The sequence below is a fragment of the Lepus europaeus genome, chromosome 19, assembly GCF_033115175.1.
Source record: "Lepus europaeus isolate LE1 chromosome 19, mLepTim1.pri, whole genome shotgun sequence".
Classification (NCBI taxonomy): Eukaryota; Metazoa; Chordata; class Mammalia; order Lagomorpha; family Leporidae; genus Lepus; species Lepus europaeus.
This window is the reverse complement of record NC_084845.1, coordinates 16,907,454-16,924,062: the sequence shown is the minus strand read 5'-3', so window position 1 is coordinate 16,924,062 and position 16,609 is coordinate 16,907,454. Positions and strand designations below refer to the sequence as shown.

The 16,609-nt window shown below is 62.7% G+C and overlaps 1 protein-coding gene across 3 annotated transcripts; it reads left to right on the top strand.

Moving 5' to 3' along the window:
* Positions 1-1,224: 1,224 nt before the first annotated feature.
* Positions 1,225-15,680, top strand: KCTD15 (potassium channel tetramerization domain containing 15). 3 transcript variants are annotated; one of them, XM_062176903.1, is made up of 6 exons: positions 1,225-1,301; positions 2,810-2,908; positions 5,189-5,364; positions 9,481-9,625; positions 11,616-11,921; positions 12,887-15,680. In XM_062176903.1, the coding sequence occupies exons 2-6, from the start codon at positions 2,846-2,848 to the stop codon at positions 13,043-13,045; spliced, it is 849 nt and encodes a 282-aa protein (XP_062032887.1). In that variant the 5' UTR covers positions 1,225-1,301; positions 2,810-2,845; the 3' UTR covers positions 13,046-15,680. The 3 variants fall into 3 exon arrangements, with proteins under 3 accessions (XP_062032887.1, XP_062032888.1, XP_062032886.1); XM_062176904.1 differs by lacking the exon at positions 1,225-1,301 and adding an exon at positions 2,623-2,646; XM_062176902.1 differs by lacking the exon at positions 1,225-1,301 and adding an exon at positions 4,461-4,553 and having other exon boundaries at positions 2,821-2,908.
* The last annotated feature ends 929 nt before the right edge of the window (positions 15,681-16,609 follow it).

The following is a 16,609-nucleotide window of genomic DNA, read 5'->3' as shown; positions in this document are numbered from 1 at the left end:
GGGACCCAGGGGGCCGCCCGGGGCACAGGCTTCCGAGTCGCGGGGAGGGAGCCCTGTGCCGCCGCCGCCGCCGCCTCGGTCGCGCCGCGCGCGGAAAGGAAATGGCGCGCCTCGCCCGGGGCGCCTGGCCCGGCGCCCCCTGCCCGCCCGCCCCTCCCCCGCGGTGGCGGCCGCGTGTCCGCAGACGTCACGGGCGGCGCAGCTCCCCGGGAGAGGGGCGGCCGGGCAGGGACCCCGGGAGCCAGCCGGCGAGGGGGAGGGGCGGCCCCCCGGCCCCCGGCCCCGCTCCAGCCCCGGCCGCCTCGCAGCCCAGTTTCTCCCCAAGTCCCGCCCCCAGCCCCGGGCGCCGCGGCGGCGGCGGCGGCGGCTGCTCTCCTCTTTGTAACCGAGGAGTCAAGAAATGTGAGAAACGTGCCCTGTGTTACTTATTTGGGAGCCGAAAATTTATGCCCAGCTGAAAGCGCCCGGGGAAATATTACATCAGATGAAATGACAATGATTAAAATCAGCTTCTCCCCCGCCCCCTCCGCGAGCCCGGAGGAGGCCCGGGCGCCGCGTGGCCGGCCGGCGGGGGGCGGGGGCTGGGCCGCGGAGCGCGCGGGCCTGGGCGCACCGCTCCGGGCAGGGTCCCGGCGGCGGCCCCGGCGGGAAGGCGCGGGCTCCGCGACAGGCGGGCGGGGATCGCCGGGCCAGAGGAGGGGAAGCGGCGCATTCTTGTCGCTGAGCGCGGCAGGCGCGGGCGCGCGGAGCTAATTGCGACTCTAATCCTCTGCCCCGCGGCGCAGCCGAGCCCCGAGCCAGGAGTCGCCGCGCGCGCCCGCTCGCGCTCGCCGCGCTGGGTCATCCGCAGCCGGCTCGCTGCCCTTTGCGTCCGGGCCGGGCCGCGGCGAGACGCCGGCCGCGGGCTGGGGCGGGGGGCTGGCTGTCTCTCCGAGCCATCGGGGGAGGCCGCTGGAGAGAGAGGAGGGAGGAGAGGAGGTGGGAGCGGCAGGAGGGCAGCGAGAGAGCGGCGCGAGGAGGCGGCGGCGGCGGCGGCGGCCGCGAGGAGGGGAGGAGGCGAGGGGAGGGCGGGGAGGGGAGGCCCCGGCGCGCCGCGCCGCGAGGGGCCGCGCGGAGCGGGGGCCGGGGCGGGAGGGGTGGGTGGGGGGAGGGTTGGGGGCGAGAGAGAAAGTAACTCCAGGACGAGACCGGAGCGACCCGCGCGGCGAGCACAGGCGGCCAGGCTGAGCGCGGCGCCCGCGACCGGCGGCTGCGGGGGGCGGGGGCTGCGCCCGAGCCCGATCCGCCGCTCCGGCTCCGAGGTAAGCCCAGCGCGGGCGGCCGCGCACCCCAGTCCCCAAAGTGCCCGCGATGGCCAGAAAGTGGCCCGGCCGGGGTCCGGACCTGGGCGGGGGCGGCTGCTTTGTCCCTCTGCTGAGCGGCGGGGGCGCCCGGCACAAAGGCCTGGCGCGAGGTGGGGGGGGGGGTACCCACGTGGGCTGGTCCTGGGCGCGGGTGGACCCTCCCCGCGCGGACGGGCCGCGAGCTTCCTGCCGCGCGGGCTGTGCGCGTGAGTGTATGCAGGTCCCTGCACTCTGGCCCCCGCACGGGGCCGGCCGAGCGCCCCGCGGAGCAGCCAGCGAGTTTCCGAGGTCAGAAACCGGCTTGCGCAAGCTGGGGCTTTGGGGGCGCACAGGGCCCCGTTTGGCGCCCAAATCAGAGAAAGAAAAAGTCTCTAACGGGACAGATCGCTGAAGCCCACCCGGCGAGTCCGGGGCCGGAGCGCTGGCGGGGGTCCCGGGCGCGCCGGGGTCCGGGGCACGGCGCACCCGGGAGCTGGACGCGCGCAGCGGGCACGCAGCCGCCGACACCCCCAGCCCTGCGGCCGCCGCGCCTCTCTGTCCTCCCCGAGCCCCCGGCTGCAGAAAGATAAAAGCTGCAAGTTTTCACTCCGTGTCTCAAATGTGCATGAAGGAATTTAACTGCACGAGGGAATAACAGCATTAGTTTCAATTAATTTTTTTTAATCCCGGCAACAATAAACTTTGAGAACAAAAGCGCTTTTACGTCCTTAATTAGGCGAGCTTCCCATCTGTGGTCTCCAAGTGTCTGCCACTTGATTTAACTTTGTCCCCGCCCCCGCCGCACACCCCTCCCCGCCCCGCCGGGCGCTCCGGGTGCCGGGGCCACCCCGGCCCGGCCCGCCGCCTCCCGCCGCCCCGAAGTTCGCCGCGGCCGGCGGGCTCGGTGGTGGCGGCGGCGGCGGCGGCGGGGCGGGCGCGCACCAGGTGGCCCGCGCGCCGGCCTGCGGGCTCACCCCCTGGTCGGATCCACGGGCGCCTGGCACTCTCGCCCCGGGCCCGCGCCCAGGGCGCTCGCGCAGCGCCGTCTGTTTACCTTTTATGGTTAAAATAACAGCCTAGCAGAGAAGCGACTTCACGAAGAAGCGATTTAGTGAAATCGTCTCAAGCTGCCGCAGCTCAGCCAGTTTAATCACCCCCAGAGAGCTGAACAACTGCGAGCACAATGGGACACAAAATCATTTTGTGTGTAAATGAGCGTGGCATTCTGCTCACTTCCCTCCGCTCCGGCGGGCGGGGCTCGGCGGCGGCGGCGGCGGCAGGCGGGCGTGGGACGGGGGGCTCCCGCCGCAGCTCGGAGAACCAGGTCAATACCGGGCCGCCTTGGAGACCCGCGGGCCCTCTGGCGCGCGCCGCTGCAACAGGCGGCTGGGCCGGGCGCGCCGGGGCTGCGTCGTGGGCTTGATGCTGCTGTTGCTGGAAAGAACTTGTGTGTCTGACTGCACCCGCTTTTGTGCTTCTCACCGTAGCTGTGGTGTCGAGGGAAGGGTCGCCGGCCAGCCCCGATGCATTTGTCCGAGGGAGCGCTGGAGACTCGGGGTGAGGCGCATTGCCTGGGGCTTCCGATGGTGAGTGTCTGGTGGGCCGTGGACATCATCACATTGTGCTTGTGATGGGTGCTCATGGGGGGGGGGGTACTGTCACTTTGGAGTTAGTGCATGGTAGCAAGGGGTGCGGTTGTGCAGTGTGCACTGATGGGGATTCCTCTCTGCTGGGTTAACCCCGGGTGCCCCCAGCCTCCTAGGGCCAGTAATCCATTCCTGAGGTCGTTTTGGTTTCTCAGAACTTCCTTGACATAAGTGACCCGGTTTTTCTTTTTTTTTAAAGCTTTCTGGGACTCAGGACTGTCCCTCACAGCAGGCCCCTATGAAGGTAGAAATTGAACTCCACGGTCAGCTAAAAGCAAGCCCCTGGCCCCAGAGAGCGTCAGGGCAGCGAAGTTGCCAGCGCGCTCGAGCCAGCTCACATTGGAGGGCAATTACCTTCCTTCCGTGCCTGGGAGTCCCATTGGGCCTTCGCCGGGTGTTTTCAAAATGCAATGTTGCATTTCAAGGCACAAATTTCATTGCTGGAGTTTAGCAGGAAAAAGCAGCCCTTTGGGTCCCAAGCGCTACGTTTGATTGCTCTCTCAAGGGTTAAACCTGTAGGAGAGGAGTCTGGGTTAGGTTTGTGGAGGGGTGTGTGTGTGTGTGTGTGTGTGAGAGAGAGAGAGAGAGAGAGAGAGCAAGCGAGAATGCTGGAGCCTGCAGTGGGTGGAAAGGGCTGCAGAAAACTGCCCTTCTCTGAACTGCTTGGGGCCTGCAGAGTGCCCTGGGGGTGGCTCCTCGGGACTTGGGGACAATCTCATTTCAGGTGGCTGTGGCACAGAGAGGCACAGGGTGGCTCTGGGGAGGAGGAAGAGAAAGGGGCCATTTGCTGATGTCTGGCCAGCTCACCAATGCCTCGGGGGCATGTGACCCTGAGGGCTGGAATACATTAGGCCCAGACAGTACCATTCTGGGGATCTGGAGAGAAACTGGGGGAGGGGGGTGCAGACTCTGCAAACAAAGGCAGGTGCTCCCTGCCACTGGGAGCCACAGGGGAGAGAGAGGTGGCTTCCCAAGTGACTTTCCCTCCTCCCTGTGCGGTGGGGCTGCGGCTGGAAGAGGCTTCCCTGCTTGGGACCAATTGCAAACTGCCTCTTAAGATCAGCCTTGGGCTCTTCCCCGGCTCGCCGCGGGTGGGGGGACCCGTCCCCAAGACTCGGTCGGCACAGCTCTCTGCTGATGCAAGAGGAGACACGCTTGGTAACATGGCTGTAGACCAAAATACCAGGAAAATCAGATTTGTTCTGAAACATTTCGGGCCAATAATGGTGAGCATATGTTTCAGTGCTGTCATCAGGCAAGTTAGCAGACCTGGAGCTGCCCAGAAAGCACGTGTGTGTGTGTTCGTGCGTGTGTGTGTGAGCTGTGCCATGGCCCAGCAGTCTGCTCTGGGGATGGAGACAGAGCAGCAGGAGAATCCCATAGGGCTGAGTGGTGCATGTGGGATCCCAGGGAGCAGATAGAAAGGACGATCCTAAGCCCATGTCCGTGGGAGATGGGTGCCCACCACGGGTCTTGTCGGTGCTTCCCACAGGTACTCTGGGCCGCGATGGAAGCCTAGATGCCTCACCGCAAGGAGCGGCCGAGCGGGTCCTCGCTTCACGCCCACGGCAGCGCCGGCACCGCGGTGAGCCTGCGGGGTGCCCCAGGTCGGCACCGTTGCCCCCTCTCCCGAGCGCCGGCTCCTGGGCTGCTGCCCTTGCGCGGGGCCACGGCTCTCAAGGGAGGGTCGTGGCTGTCTGTCGACCGGCTGTTGACGATTATGTATCTTTTGAAACAAAAATGCTCTTAATTTGATGTGAAATTTACTACATGTACAAAACTCAACGCCTTAGGTGCCGAGGAAGTCGCTAATTTAGAGGTGTCTCGTTACTGAGACAAACTTGCAAAAACCCCTGAATCCCAATTCACAAATTGGTGATTCGTTTGTCAGGGGATATTTCACATCTAACACATAAGCCCGCGACCTTTAATTAGAATTTTGCAGTTTGTTTTATGCCCCTGGAGGCTGACACCTTGAAAAAAAATTTTTTTTCTTGATTTCTTATTGCTAATAAGCATCTTTCTTTTTTCCCTCTGGTACTTTGAAGAAAATGATGCAAATACACTTAATTACAGTGGTGGCCGTAATTTGTCAGCTGAATATGTGATCAGGCACGGGCAGCAGTGATCTGATTAGATCTGTGATCACACGGGCAATAAAGGGAGTGCCCGGCTTCGGCGTGGAGAAACTCTTGTCTTCCGCCTTGTTTCTGTCTCCAGGAAGCAGGAAACATGTCCCGGCTGTCTCTCACCCGGTCGCCCGTGTCTCCCCTGGCCGCCCAGGGCATCCCCCTGCCAGCTCAGCTCACCAAGTCCAACGCGCCGGTCCACATTGACGTCGGCGGCCACATGTACACCAGCAGCCTGGCCACGCTCACCAAGTACCCCGACTCCAGGTAGGAGCCCTGTGCATGCTGCCGACGCCCAGGGCCAGGCCGCTCCTAGGGGCTCTCCAGGGTCCTGTGGAAGCCCCCATGGGGGCTGGTAGCGTAGGCAGCCAGCTGAGGGAGCTGAGGCTTCTGCGGGTTCTTCCTCAGAGTCCCTGGCCTGGCCTGCGCAGGGGGTCATTGGCGAGCAATGCTAAGTGTGACTTAGGATTGTGGGTGTGGATTTGGGTTGTGGTGACCCTTGGGAAAGTGCGGAGGGGGCGGGAGGAGGAGCTGCAGTTTGCTGTCTTTGTTTGGACCCGCAGCAGGGTTTCCTGAGAGCTGGGGATTCGTGGGCGGCCAGGGGTAGCCCAGGCTGTGGCACCTCCTACCCCCCCATCAATGGATGGGCATCTCTGGTTGAAGGCTCCTCCCTCCTATGAGGGAGCCACCCTCTCCCTCTTGCTGGGTGCACAGGCCGCCCCCTTGGCTTGTGCGAGGTGCTTGGGGCTGCCGACTCCACTAGCCTCTCAGGCCTGGTTTCCGATTGGCACAGCAGTAGGGCCAGCCTGAGGGGGCCAGGTATCTGTGAGCATTGCCTGGAGGGGACCAGCAGTGCTTGCTGGGGCCGTGAGGACTGCGCAGTGGGAAGGCCGAGGCTGAGGGCATCACCACCCTCCCTTTATACATTTCAAGTAGGAAGGGGAGCTAATTAATCCTCAGACACCAAAGGGTGGTCTCCAGGGGCCTCCAGCGTGGCTGCTCAGGGCAGGGGGATCCTAGCGCTGGGAGGTGGCTGCTGGCTGAGCCTGTTGAGGACTGGGCTGAGGGCCCCCCACCCCGGCAGCGCTCGCTGGAGGATGGAACACTGGTGGCGGTTGCAGCCCAGCCTGAGGCTTGGAATTTGGGGCGTGCCAGGGTACACAGGGGTGCTGGGCTTGATGGGGCCTGAGCCTTCATGACGTCGGGGCTCTGGGGGTTTCGGGAGGCAGGAGGAGACTGTCAGCACCACTAACCCACGTGCGCGCCTGCAGAGCCCTGTCTGAGGTGGGAGATGGATTCTGCTTATTTAATTTCAATTTTGCCTTCTGCGGCATTCCGGAGTTGTTCGAGATAGATCATCCCTTAATCGGGTGACGACGTGTGTGAGCGGGATCCGTAAACCTCTGCCCACAACCCGCTCTGAAGAGTGGTTCCCGAAACCCAGCCTCTGCCTCTCTCATCACAGCCCTGGCCTGGAGGGGACGGCGGGGGTGGGGGTCAGGGTACCCCTTGTGCTGCTCTCCAGGCTGCTGCCTGGGGAACGGGGGTGGCAGGGAGGCGTCGCTTCCCGGCCTGCTTTGTGGTGGGGTGTGATCCCTCGCAGGGCTCCTGTGGCCCTGAGCCCGGCACGTGGGATCCTAAGGATGTGTGCCCAGGGATCCTGGGGTCTGGGGCTCGGTCGGAGATGCTGCCATGCCTGGACGGCTTCTGATTCGTGACAGAGTCACCTCCTCCCCCAGGCTGGCTGGAGGTGTGGCCTAGAGGCCAGGGGGTGGCCCAAGCTGTGGGACAGTCCCTACAGGAGGTCTGGTGGGAGTGGGGAAGTAGTTGGGCAGCTGTGTGGGCAGAAGCTTCCCAGATGTCTCTCTCAGTGAGTGACTTATCACAACGAAAAAACTGTGCCTCCCCGATCCTGGAAGACAGGATCCCTCCCTCACCCAGTGTCACGGGTAGAGCTGCCTGAAGGTCGACAAGGAAGAGTGCCAAGGTCACGTACATGTGTTTCCCTGGGCAGCGCCGTAGAAGCCCGGGGACCTGCCCTTGGGTCTCTTGGCCTGGGCTTCAGGTTCTCAGCTATTCAGAGTGGCCTGGGTGCTGGAGATCCTGGTGCCAGCCGCCGCCCCCGGCCCACCCAGGAGCAGCCTCTGGTCCTGGCACAGCTGCCCAGGGCGGGGAGTGGACCCATGGGTCTGAGCCTGTCTCGTGTCCAGTGGATGTCACTTGGCTGCTGCTGTCACAGCCCCACTCTGGCATCCATCCTGGCTGCTGGAAGCAACCAGAGAAGAAGATGCTGTCGGCCAGAAGCCCCGGCACTGGTCAGAGCTGGCCCCGAAACATCCAGAGCTGGAAATAGAAGAGAACGAAAGGTGACAAAACCTGCCGGTGCCTCCCGCTGTGCATGGGGGCAGGTGGTTGGAATACATCCTGTGGAGCTGGCCAGAGGTCAGGTTCCCCAGGGCAATGTGGAGCCGGTGACGGAGAGGCCAGGAGGTCACCACAGGAGCCCCGTCTGGAGGCCCTGCCAGCGGCTGAGGGTCCCTTCATGGAGACTGTCCGAACTTCCCCTCCACCTGCTCACACCCTCAGGGCACTGAGAGGCTGCACTGCTGTGCCAGTTGGTCCTGGAACAGAACTGGACCGTGGAAAGATCCAGAACCAGCCCGCCCTGAACGAAGGCAGGTGGAGGACCGTCTCGCCCTGGATCTGCATAGGACACAGCCAGCCCTGGCGTGTGGGTGGCTGGGAGCCCCCTGGGCCGCCTGGAGCCTCTGGAGCCCCAGCGTGGCCTCTGGAACTCAGCCTGACCTCCCCACCCCCTCCCCAGAACGGCCTCTGCGCCCAGCACCGGGGCTCCGCGTGGAGAGCTGGGGAACATTCCCAGTGCGGCTGAGCCTTTGGATCTGCTGACTCGCCTGCGCACGCGGCTCAGACTCCCTGCTGCGGCCTCCCGGGGACCCTCGGCCGCCGCCTGCCCTCGCTGGGTCATACCTGGCTGGAGGGATACCGAAGCCCACCCTCACGCTGAACAGCCAAGCTCTTGGGCCCGGGAAGCAGGGACAAGCCATGGATCCCACAAAAGGCTTTCTAGCAGGCGCCGCATCCCCAGGCCGGGGGACTGACAGGGACCTGTGGGCTTTGGAGGCCAGAGATGCGTTGGACCTGGGGGGCCGCATTGTACCTGGAGGCTTCCATACCCCTCGCCACAGGCTCTGACCTGCTCCTGCCCACCTGTGTGGCAGCCTTGCCCTCTCTGCTGCCCACTGGGCTGGGGGCTGGCCCACGACGCTGCAGGGAGAACAGGTGACTGCACGGCCACTCCATACCTGGGGACGCTCACAGCCCTGCCTGGAGTGGGTCAGGATGGTGTAGGTCCGGGGGCTCTGGCGCACAGCGGCAGCCATAGGGTGGGGCCTTTGGAGTGATCCAGGAGTGTCCTTGGGTGGGGGGTACGGGGCACGGGTGGAGTGCTGGCACAGGCAGAGAGTAAAGGGGCTTGGGCCCGGCTGTGCAATTGGGACTGCCCATCTCCTGGGCTATGCCCACCTGGCTGCCCCAACCCCTCTGCAGGGCTCCTAACTCTCCCAAGCTCAGCCTGTAGCCTGAGCCAGACAGAGCCGGCCACCCTGGGTAGCACCAGCCCTGGCTCTGCGGCCTGGCTCTTCCTCCCCAGCATGGATAGGAGCAGCCATCAAGGGGATCCCACGAGCTTCCTGCGGGTCCTGAACTTGCTGGAGCCACTGCCCTGGGGAGCAGTCACCCCCCACCCCTGTGTGCACACCATTGTCCTGTGCCATGCATGTGCTCACGTGTGCTGTGGCGCACATAGTCCGCATGTCCTAACTCATACTGCCGGTTTCTCCTCCAGGACCCTGACGGAAGGTTGTGGGATGTTTGTGACTTGGGTCTCTGGATGGCTGGTATTGGCGGGTGTGTGTCTTTTGCCCGAGATTAGTGCGTTGGGAGGCAGGGGACCGTGTGACCCCATGCCTCTGTCATGTCCGATGCTCGCCCACGAGTGTTGGGTCTTGCCTGGTTCACAGATGTTCACTAGGTCTGTGGCTTCTGGCTGGGGTATGCGATGGTCCTGTTTTTTTTTTCTGGATGGTTCTATCTGGCAAAGGGGTGTGACCAGGTCTGTGGTTGTGTGGCTGTTTTGGGTGTGTCCTGGTGTCGTTTTCCATGTTACCAGCAGGCTGCTGTGCACAGCTGGGCACGTCTGGTCAGCAGTGGCCTGCGAGTGTGGATGGGGCGTGTTGCTGCCCTGTGGCTTGACCTCTCCCCGTGTCTGTCACAGTCCCTGGGTCCTCGGTGAGCAGCCCCTTCCCCCTGCAGCGGGGCAGGGGGACCCGGGCGCCCCCGCCACCTTGCCTGTGTCTCTCCTAGAATAAGCCGCCTCTTTAACGGTACCGAACCCATCGTCCTGGACAGTCTGAAGCAGCATTATTTCATCGACCGGGATGGCGAGATTTTCCGCTACGTCCTGAGCTTCCTGCGCACGTCAAAGCTGCTGCTTCCCGATGACTTCAAGGTAAGCCCGCGGCCAGCGGCTCCCCGGCGCCGCCTGTGCTGTGGCATTCCACGGGGGACGCTGTGACTTAATGAATGGACTCACGGTCGTCATGGCAACCATAAAAAGTTAAACGATAAAGCTGGGGGCTAAATCAGTTTTTCTAAACTAATTTTGTTTTCTCACATTTTTAGCTGATTTATCAGGGTGTAACTGCACCGCTTACCCCAGTCTCACGCTCGCCGCGTGTAAGGACTGCTGTGTGCTGCCCTAGTGACAGGAGTTAGAGGTTCACAGATGGGCTGCTCGTTCGCTGTCCGCAGAGGGAGTGCCCTCGCGGTTGGTCCGGATACCGGCTCTCAGCTGTCTGGGACAGCTGATCTGGGTCCCTGTGTCCTGCCTCAGTGCCACGCCCATCCAAGGCACGGGGGATCCCAGAGCAAGGAAACTCGGGAAACATCCGTCTGTCCATCCTCCCGTCCTTCCTGCCCCTGGCCGGAGATCCAGTAGCCTGCATCCCTTCTGTGCTCTCTCCGACTCGGCCAGCGAATGCCAGCAGCTGAGCTTCGGCTGAACACCCAGCGACTCCCAGGCCGCTGTGGGCCTCGCCCTGGGACGCTGGCAGTCGGCTGGGAGGGCAGGTGCTTTGGAGAAGTAGGTTTCTGTGAGCAGAAACGACGGGGGACTTGGCTCTGCAGGGTTTGGGAGGAACTGTTTATCTGGGTGGTGAAGGTGGAGTGGGGGCCAGACCAGGGCGAGCGGCTGGGGCAGAAGGCGGCCAGGGAGGCTCTGTAGGCGGCTCAGGATTTGGCCTCTGACCCTGAATGCAGTGAGGGTTGTGAGTCGGGGAAGGACGATGAGATCTACAAATGGGGACGATCCTGCTGGCTGCCGGGGGGGGGGGGGGGGGGGGGGGAATGCAGGAGGCCACCTGTGGCAGAGGCCACTTCTCTAGGCCAAGGGTGAGAGCCCCTGGGGGCTCTGGGCCAGGGCAGAAGCAGAGAAGACCTAGGTTTGGGAAGCGGCCGCAGATGGAGGCGGATGTGGCTTTTGGCGGGGGCCGGGTGGGCTCTCCAGGGTCCTCCAGGCTTGCAGTTTGAATCCAAGGGTAGACGCCCAGGCGTGGGACAGGCTCTGCTCCCGCGTGGAGGCACTGTGGGCTAGGAGCAGACGTGGGGGTGCTTGGTGTACAACTCCCCCGTGAAAGAAACCTCAGGAGAGCAAAGGCCCAAGATGGAGCCTGAGGAGCCCCTGCCAGGAAGCAGACGGAGTCCTGGCGATGTTGGAGCTAGGGCCTCCCTCGGGGCAGCTGCAGAAGCTGGGCCCGCCGGTGGCAGGGCCTTAGGGCCTGTGAGCCCCAGCAGGAGGGGCCCTGTTTTGGGGGTTGGGTTTCCTTGCCTTCCACCCAGAGGCCCTGGGGGTACCAGCCAGGCTTGCACAGGGAGCCCCAAGTGGCACGAGTCAGGGCTGGGGCTGGTGTGGGTGGGGGTGTTGTCCTTGATTGGGGCTCGGGGTTGCCCTCTGGGCCTGAGGCACCTTCATATGAGCCCGCCCAGCTCAGGAGTGGGGGCCTGGTAAGGGGCAGGCTTACCCTCCCCTCCCCAGACACCTCATTGCACTGGGCCTGCGTGGCCAGGGCCTGGCACTTGGAAGATACTGTGTGCTCACTCCTGTTCTCTGAGTGGGAAACAGGCTCAGGCGCTCAGAGCTGGTAAGTGATAAAGCCGAAAATCCAACCCGAGCAGGTCTGCTCCCTCCCACCAGTCTTCTCTCGGCCTCAGCGCCAGGGGCCAGATGGACCGGTGCAGGTGCACACCAGCGGCTGCCTGTGTGTCAAGGCCAGATTGCCTTGTGCTGGCTGGCACACATTCCCCTGGGCCTCCTGTGCCCCGTGTGTGCCATGGGGGCAGGCATCCCAGTGCATGCTGTTAGTCGGAGCAGCCCCCCCCCCCCCGGGGTTGGACAGGGTGGGTGCGGCCTTCCCTGACCCTGCGTGCGTGCTTGTCCGCAGGACTTCAGCCTGCTGTACGAGGAGGCGCGGTACTACCAGCTGCAGCCCATGGTGCGCGAGCTGGAGCGTTGGCAGCAGGAGCAGGAGCAGCGGCGCCGCAGCCGGGCCTGTGACTGCCTGGTGGTGCGCGTCACGCCAGACCTGGGCGAGCGCATCGCGCTCAGCGGTGAGAAAGCCCTCATCGAGGAGGTCTTCCCTGAGACCGGCGACGTCATGTGCAACTCGGTCAACGCTGGCTGGAACCAGGACCCCACGCACGTCATCCGCTTCCCGCTCAACGGCTACTGCCGGCTCAACTCGGTGCAGGTGAGGGCTGTGCGGCCGCGGAGCGAGATGGAGGGAGGCCCGGTTCCCGGAACGGCGGAGCCCTCCGTGATGTCTTACAGAAGAGGCAACAATGTATCGATGCATAATTTATGTCCCGCTCATAATTAAATGATGGCGCCTGGGGGATGGACTTAAAAAAAATTGATCGGTACTTTTTTTTTTTTTCTTTCCCCAAAAGGATGTTCTATAAAAATGGCCCAGAGTATTTTCAACCAAGTGTGTTTCGTTCACCCGGAGTCAGCCTCTGGATTTAGTTGAAACCCCACTGTACCAGGAGAGGCAGAGCAGGGGCTGGGAGTAGAGGAGGCGCCCCCGCCCCCACCCCCACTGCTGGCGTCGCAGCAGGGGCCTTGTCTCAGCCACTCTCGCCAGAGCCAATGGCAGGCCTGTGTTTTGGAGCGAAGGCAGTGTAGACGTCCGTCACCTACTCCCCTGTTGTCAGTCCTGACTCACTATTGCAGGCACAGTCCACACAGAGGCACAAACCCACGTGGACATGGAGACCCCAGCACCCAGAGGACCCCACCCTCTCCTGTCCAACCAGAGCCCCCTCGAGCGGATGAGCCCACGGGCTCGAACCACGGGAGACCTGCAGCTCAGGGAGGCAGGTGGCTGGCCAGAAGCTTAGGGGGGCAGGGACTGTCCATGACTGGGGTAGGAGAGAGGGGACAGGTGACACCCTAGAGGAGAGGGAAGGGGCTCACGGTGTTTCTGGCCTCCTCACATCAAGGCTGTGATCCCTTGGGGACAGCAGGGTGGTGGCCGGGCTGCACCTGTCCCTCCTGTGGTGGCCGCCAGCTGCTGGTTCTGCAGTGGCCCCTGTCCTTGAGCATGGCTGAGACCTACAGGATGGTGGTATGCTCTGCGTGTTGCCCACGTGCCACACAAGCCAGGCCAGGCCAACTTGCAGCTGGGCGTGGCTGACCCCCGTTTCTTCCGCACAGGTCCTGGAGAGGCTGTTCCAGAGAGGCTTCAGCGTGGCTGCTTCCTGCGGGGGCGGCGTGGACTCGTCCCAGTTCAGCGAGTACGTGCTGTGCAGGGAGGAGCGGCGGCCGCAGCCCACCCCCACAGCCGTGCGGATAAAACAGGAACCCCTGGACTAGGCCCTGCCTCAGGGCCCGCCTGAGGCTTCTTGGCCCTGGGGACCCCCAGGGACCTGGAAACAGTGCTGGGGCGTTCTGCCTGCTCGCACCTCACCTTGGCCATGAGACTGAAGGTGGGGCTGGCCCCGGAGGGCAGGGCCCGAGGTGTCATGGCAACAGCATGTGGGGCGTTGGAGGCGTGCCCACCCGAGGACTGTTGGCGTGACCCAAAGAGGCCGTGGTGGGGAGCCCACTGCCAGCTCTCCCAGCAGCTCGGCCCGGCCCGGACGCCTGGCACCGTGTCCCCCTCCGAGGTCGGCAGAGGCGCCCTCGGCTACTCGGGAGCAGCTGTGTGTCCTTCTGCGCTTGCATGGCGGGCTCTGGTAGGTCTCGCGTCAGAGGTGGCTTATTTTTCTACAGTATTGACAGTGGAAGGAAGGGTCGCCTCACGAGCCAGGGGGCCACTAGGGTCAGCGCTGCTTTAATCTGGTGCTCAGCTCCCAGTGGGACACGCTGCGAGGCTCTGGGGACACAGGGAGCACAGGGCTCAGGGGCTGAAGTAGGACCCCCGGAGGGCAGGGCAGCTGGGAGGAGGGCAGTGGGGCCCGGGTGGGTCTGTCACCGTCTGAGGCCCTCCCCTCTGCTGCTTCCGGGGGCTCAGGTCGCACTTGGTGGGTCACTTAACCCACGGACGCCCAGGGACTCCGGGTCCCGTCTGCGCGTACTCACACCTGGGCTCCCAGGGGACGTCTCTCCCGGTCTGGACCACACCTTACCTCAGGAATGGGCCCCACCGTGAAGGGGCCCATGGGTCAGCAGTGCCCCCTGGGTCCCCAGCTCAGGGAGCCATCCCCAGCTCCAGTTTTCCCACACCAATATGCACACTGAGTTTTAAAGACACTTCTGACACTAGCCTGGCCGCCAGACCGCGCCTCGGGCCGGTGGTCCGGGATTCCGACCCCAAGGGGTCCTCCCAGCCAGAGGTGGCCACCTCCCCCCCCCCCCCCCCCGCCCGGCCACCCCATCCCACGTGCTGGTCTTGACAGGTGTGGCAAGCACGGAGAACTAGAGGGTGGGGTGCTCCGGGCCAGTGGGCCGCCCTGTGTACAATGCTGTAGACTTGTATATGACTCCTTTAATATTGTAAAGAAGCTGATGCACCACTGTTGTTTGTGTAAACACGTTCCGTTCCCAGTTCACGCCGTGAGTGACGTGGTAAAGCAAAAGACTGAAGCCTGGTGGTGGTTGTGGTACAGGGAGGTTCGGGGTGAGAATCTGCCCTCCGCACAGTGAATGGCCGCGGTGGCGGGGTGGGGGAGGGGAGGTGCGCTGGCCCGGTCCCCTCCTGCCCTGGGTGGGGAGTTATTTATTGCATTGGGTGTTCCCTCGCTACTTCTGCCCGCCCCTTCTGGGCAGCACAGACTCTGACTTGTGATTCACAACGCCTAACCGGATGCGAGCCAGGGAGAAGCAGACAGGTGGTATCCAGCAGCTTTTAAGCGCAGTCTTAAGTGTGGGGCGTTTTCTGTCTCAATCGGGCTCAACTCCACTTGCGAGGCCTCCGCTGCGGTGTGAGAGGGGTGGCCGGCCGTGGCTGAGGCCAGCCAGGGGGCCGGGGCCAGCTGGGAGGACCACAGATCACTTGGGGGCCCAGGAGACCTTGGTGTGAAGGAGGTTGAAGGTATCCCCGCAGGCTCCAATCTCCCCGAGCCTTTGTGTGTTTTCCAGCAAAGCTCACGTTCTGTCCCCTGGGACCCCCCTTTCCGTGCCCTCTAAGGGCCACCAGCCTCAACCTGCCTCCCAGGCCGGGAGCGCAGAGCAGCTGCTTCCTGTGTGAGGCCCCAGAGCAGACGCCGCCCCACCGTGCAATCTAATTTGCTGGGCAAACTCGCTGGGCTTCTCCTCAGCTTAGCAACGCGCCCACAGTTGGCACAGCTGCATTTTGGCATCTGAGGCTCCCATCGGAAAGGAGGAGAAAGTGTTGTGTTCATTAGGAAGGAAGTCTTGTGCAAACAGCTCCGTGCTGTGTGCTTGCGCGCGGGCGCACGGAATTGTCTGGTCTAACACAGCCGGCGTGGCTACCCACGGGCTGAGGCTCTCCAGCATTCCCGAGCAAACCATCTTTTTGACTAAATCATTGTGCTCAGAAAAGAAGAGGAAGGACTTACTTAAATGCTACTCTAATTTATTTATTTCTTCACTAATTAAGTAAAATCCAGAAGTATGATTTTGACGTCAACTGGAGAATTTCTGAATTAGGGAAGCACTGTGTTCTCTCCTAGCGGAGAGTCACAGTCCCCATAGACATTAAGGACCAATGATGGATTCCTTGAAAGCATTTTTACACTTCCTGGAATGAATCTATTATTAAGCAATCTTTTGGTCAAATACCAGCAGTGTCAATGTTTCTTTTGCTTTTTGTAAACCTCCAAGCGAGTTTTTCTTGATGGCCAAGGGACTGGACAGAGAGCCCGGCCACTGCTGACTTCCGTCTCCATCTCCCACTGCACCTCTGCCAATGCAGGCGGCCCTGCCACCGCCCCCCTCATGGCGGGGGGCCCCAAGCCAGGTCACAACACTTAATACTATCTTTTAAAAAGTGTGTGTTTTTTTTTTTTTTTAAAGCTACTACTTGACTGTGTTCCTTAGAATAAATAAATGGTATTTTATAAATTACAGCGCGGCTGCTTTCTTTCTTATCCACTGAGGGAGCCACAGGAAGATGCCGTGGCTTGAGTATTAACTGGAACTTGGCCACTGACAAGGAGGACCTTGAGTGTCCCAGAGCTCCCTGATCTGTGGAGCCCTGAGTGACCACGTGAGCCCCAGGCACCCAGCACACACATGTGGCGGGTGTGGGCGTGGACTGATTTCCCCCTCCCCAGGACCCTAGGCTCAACTCCAGGGCTCAGGGTGCCGTGGGCCTTGTGCACTGTGTTGGTTTTGCAGCTCAGTCTGCGTGCGCCAGAACACTATTACATTTGCAAAGGGGGCAGAGAAAGCGTGGAGGTGGAGCTGGGAAGCGGTCTGTGTCCTGCCCTTGACGAAGAGGAGACAGCGGCCAAGCCCAGGCAGACGGATTCCCTAGAGAATTCTGTCGGCCGCCGCAGCTCCATCCCACGGGGCCCCATCTGCCCTCCTGACTCTGGAGATGGGAAAACAGCTGCGCTTCCTGGCTTTGCGGAAGCTCTAGAATGCTAGAGTTTGGAGTTCCTCCTACAGGAGGTAGCAAGGCGAACAGGAATCGGAGCTGCTGGGGCGGCGGGGGGAGGGGTTGGGGGCTGAAAGCAGGATGCTTGGCTCCAGACAGTGGGGAGGGGGCGGGTGCTGCTTGGGGCACCTGCACCCCACCTCAGCGCCAGCTTGAGGCTCAGCTCCCCTGCTTCCAATCCAGCTTCCTGCTAATGGCCCTGGGGAGCCAGGGGGTGATGGGGTCATGTACTTAGGTCCCTGCCACCCATGTGGGAGACCCAGATGGAAAGCTAGGCTCCTGGATTTGGCCTGGCCCAGCCTTGGTCATTTGAGGCCTTTCAGGGAATGAACCAGTGAGTGGGAGACCTTCCTCTTCCTCCCTCTGCTGTTCCG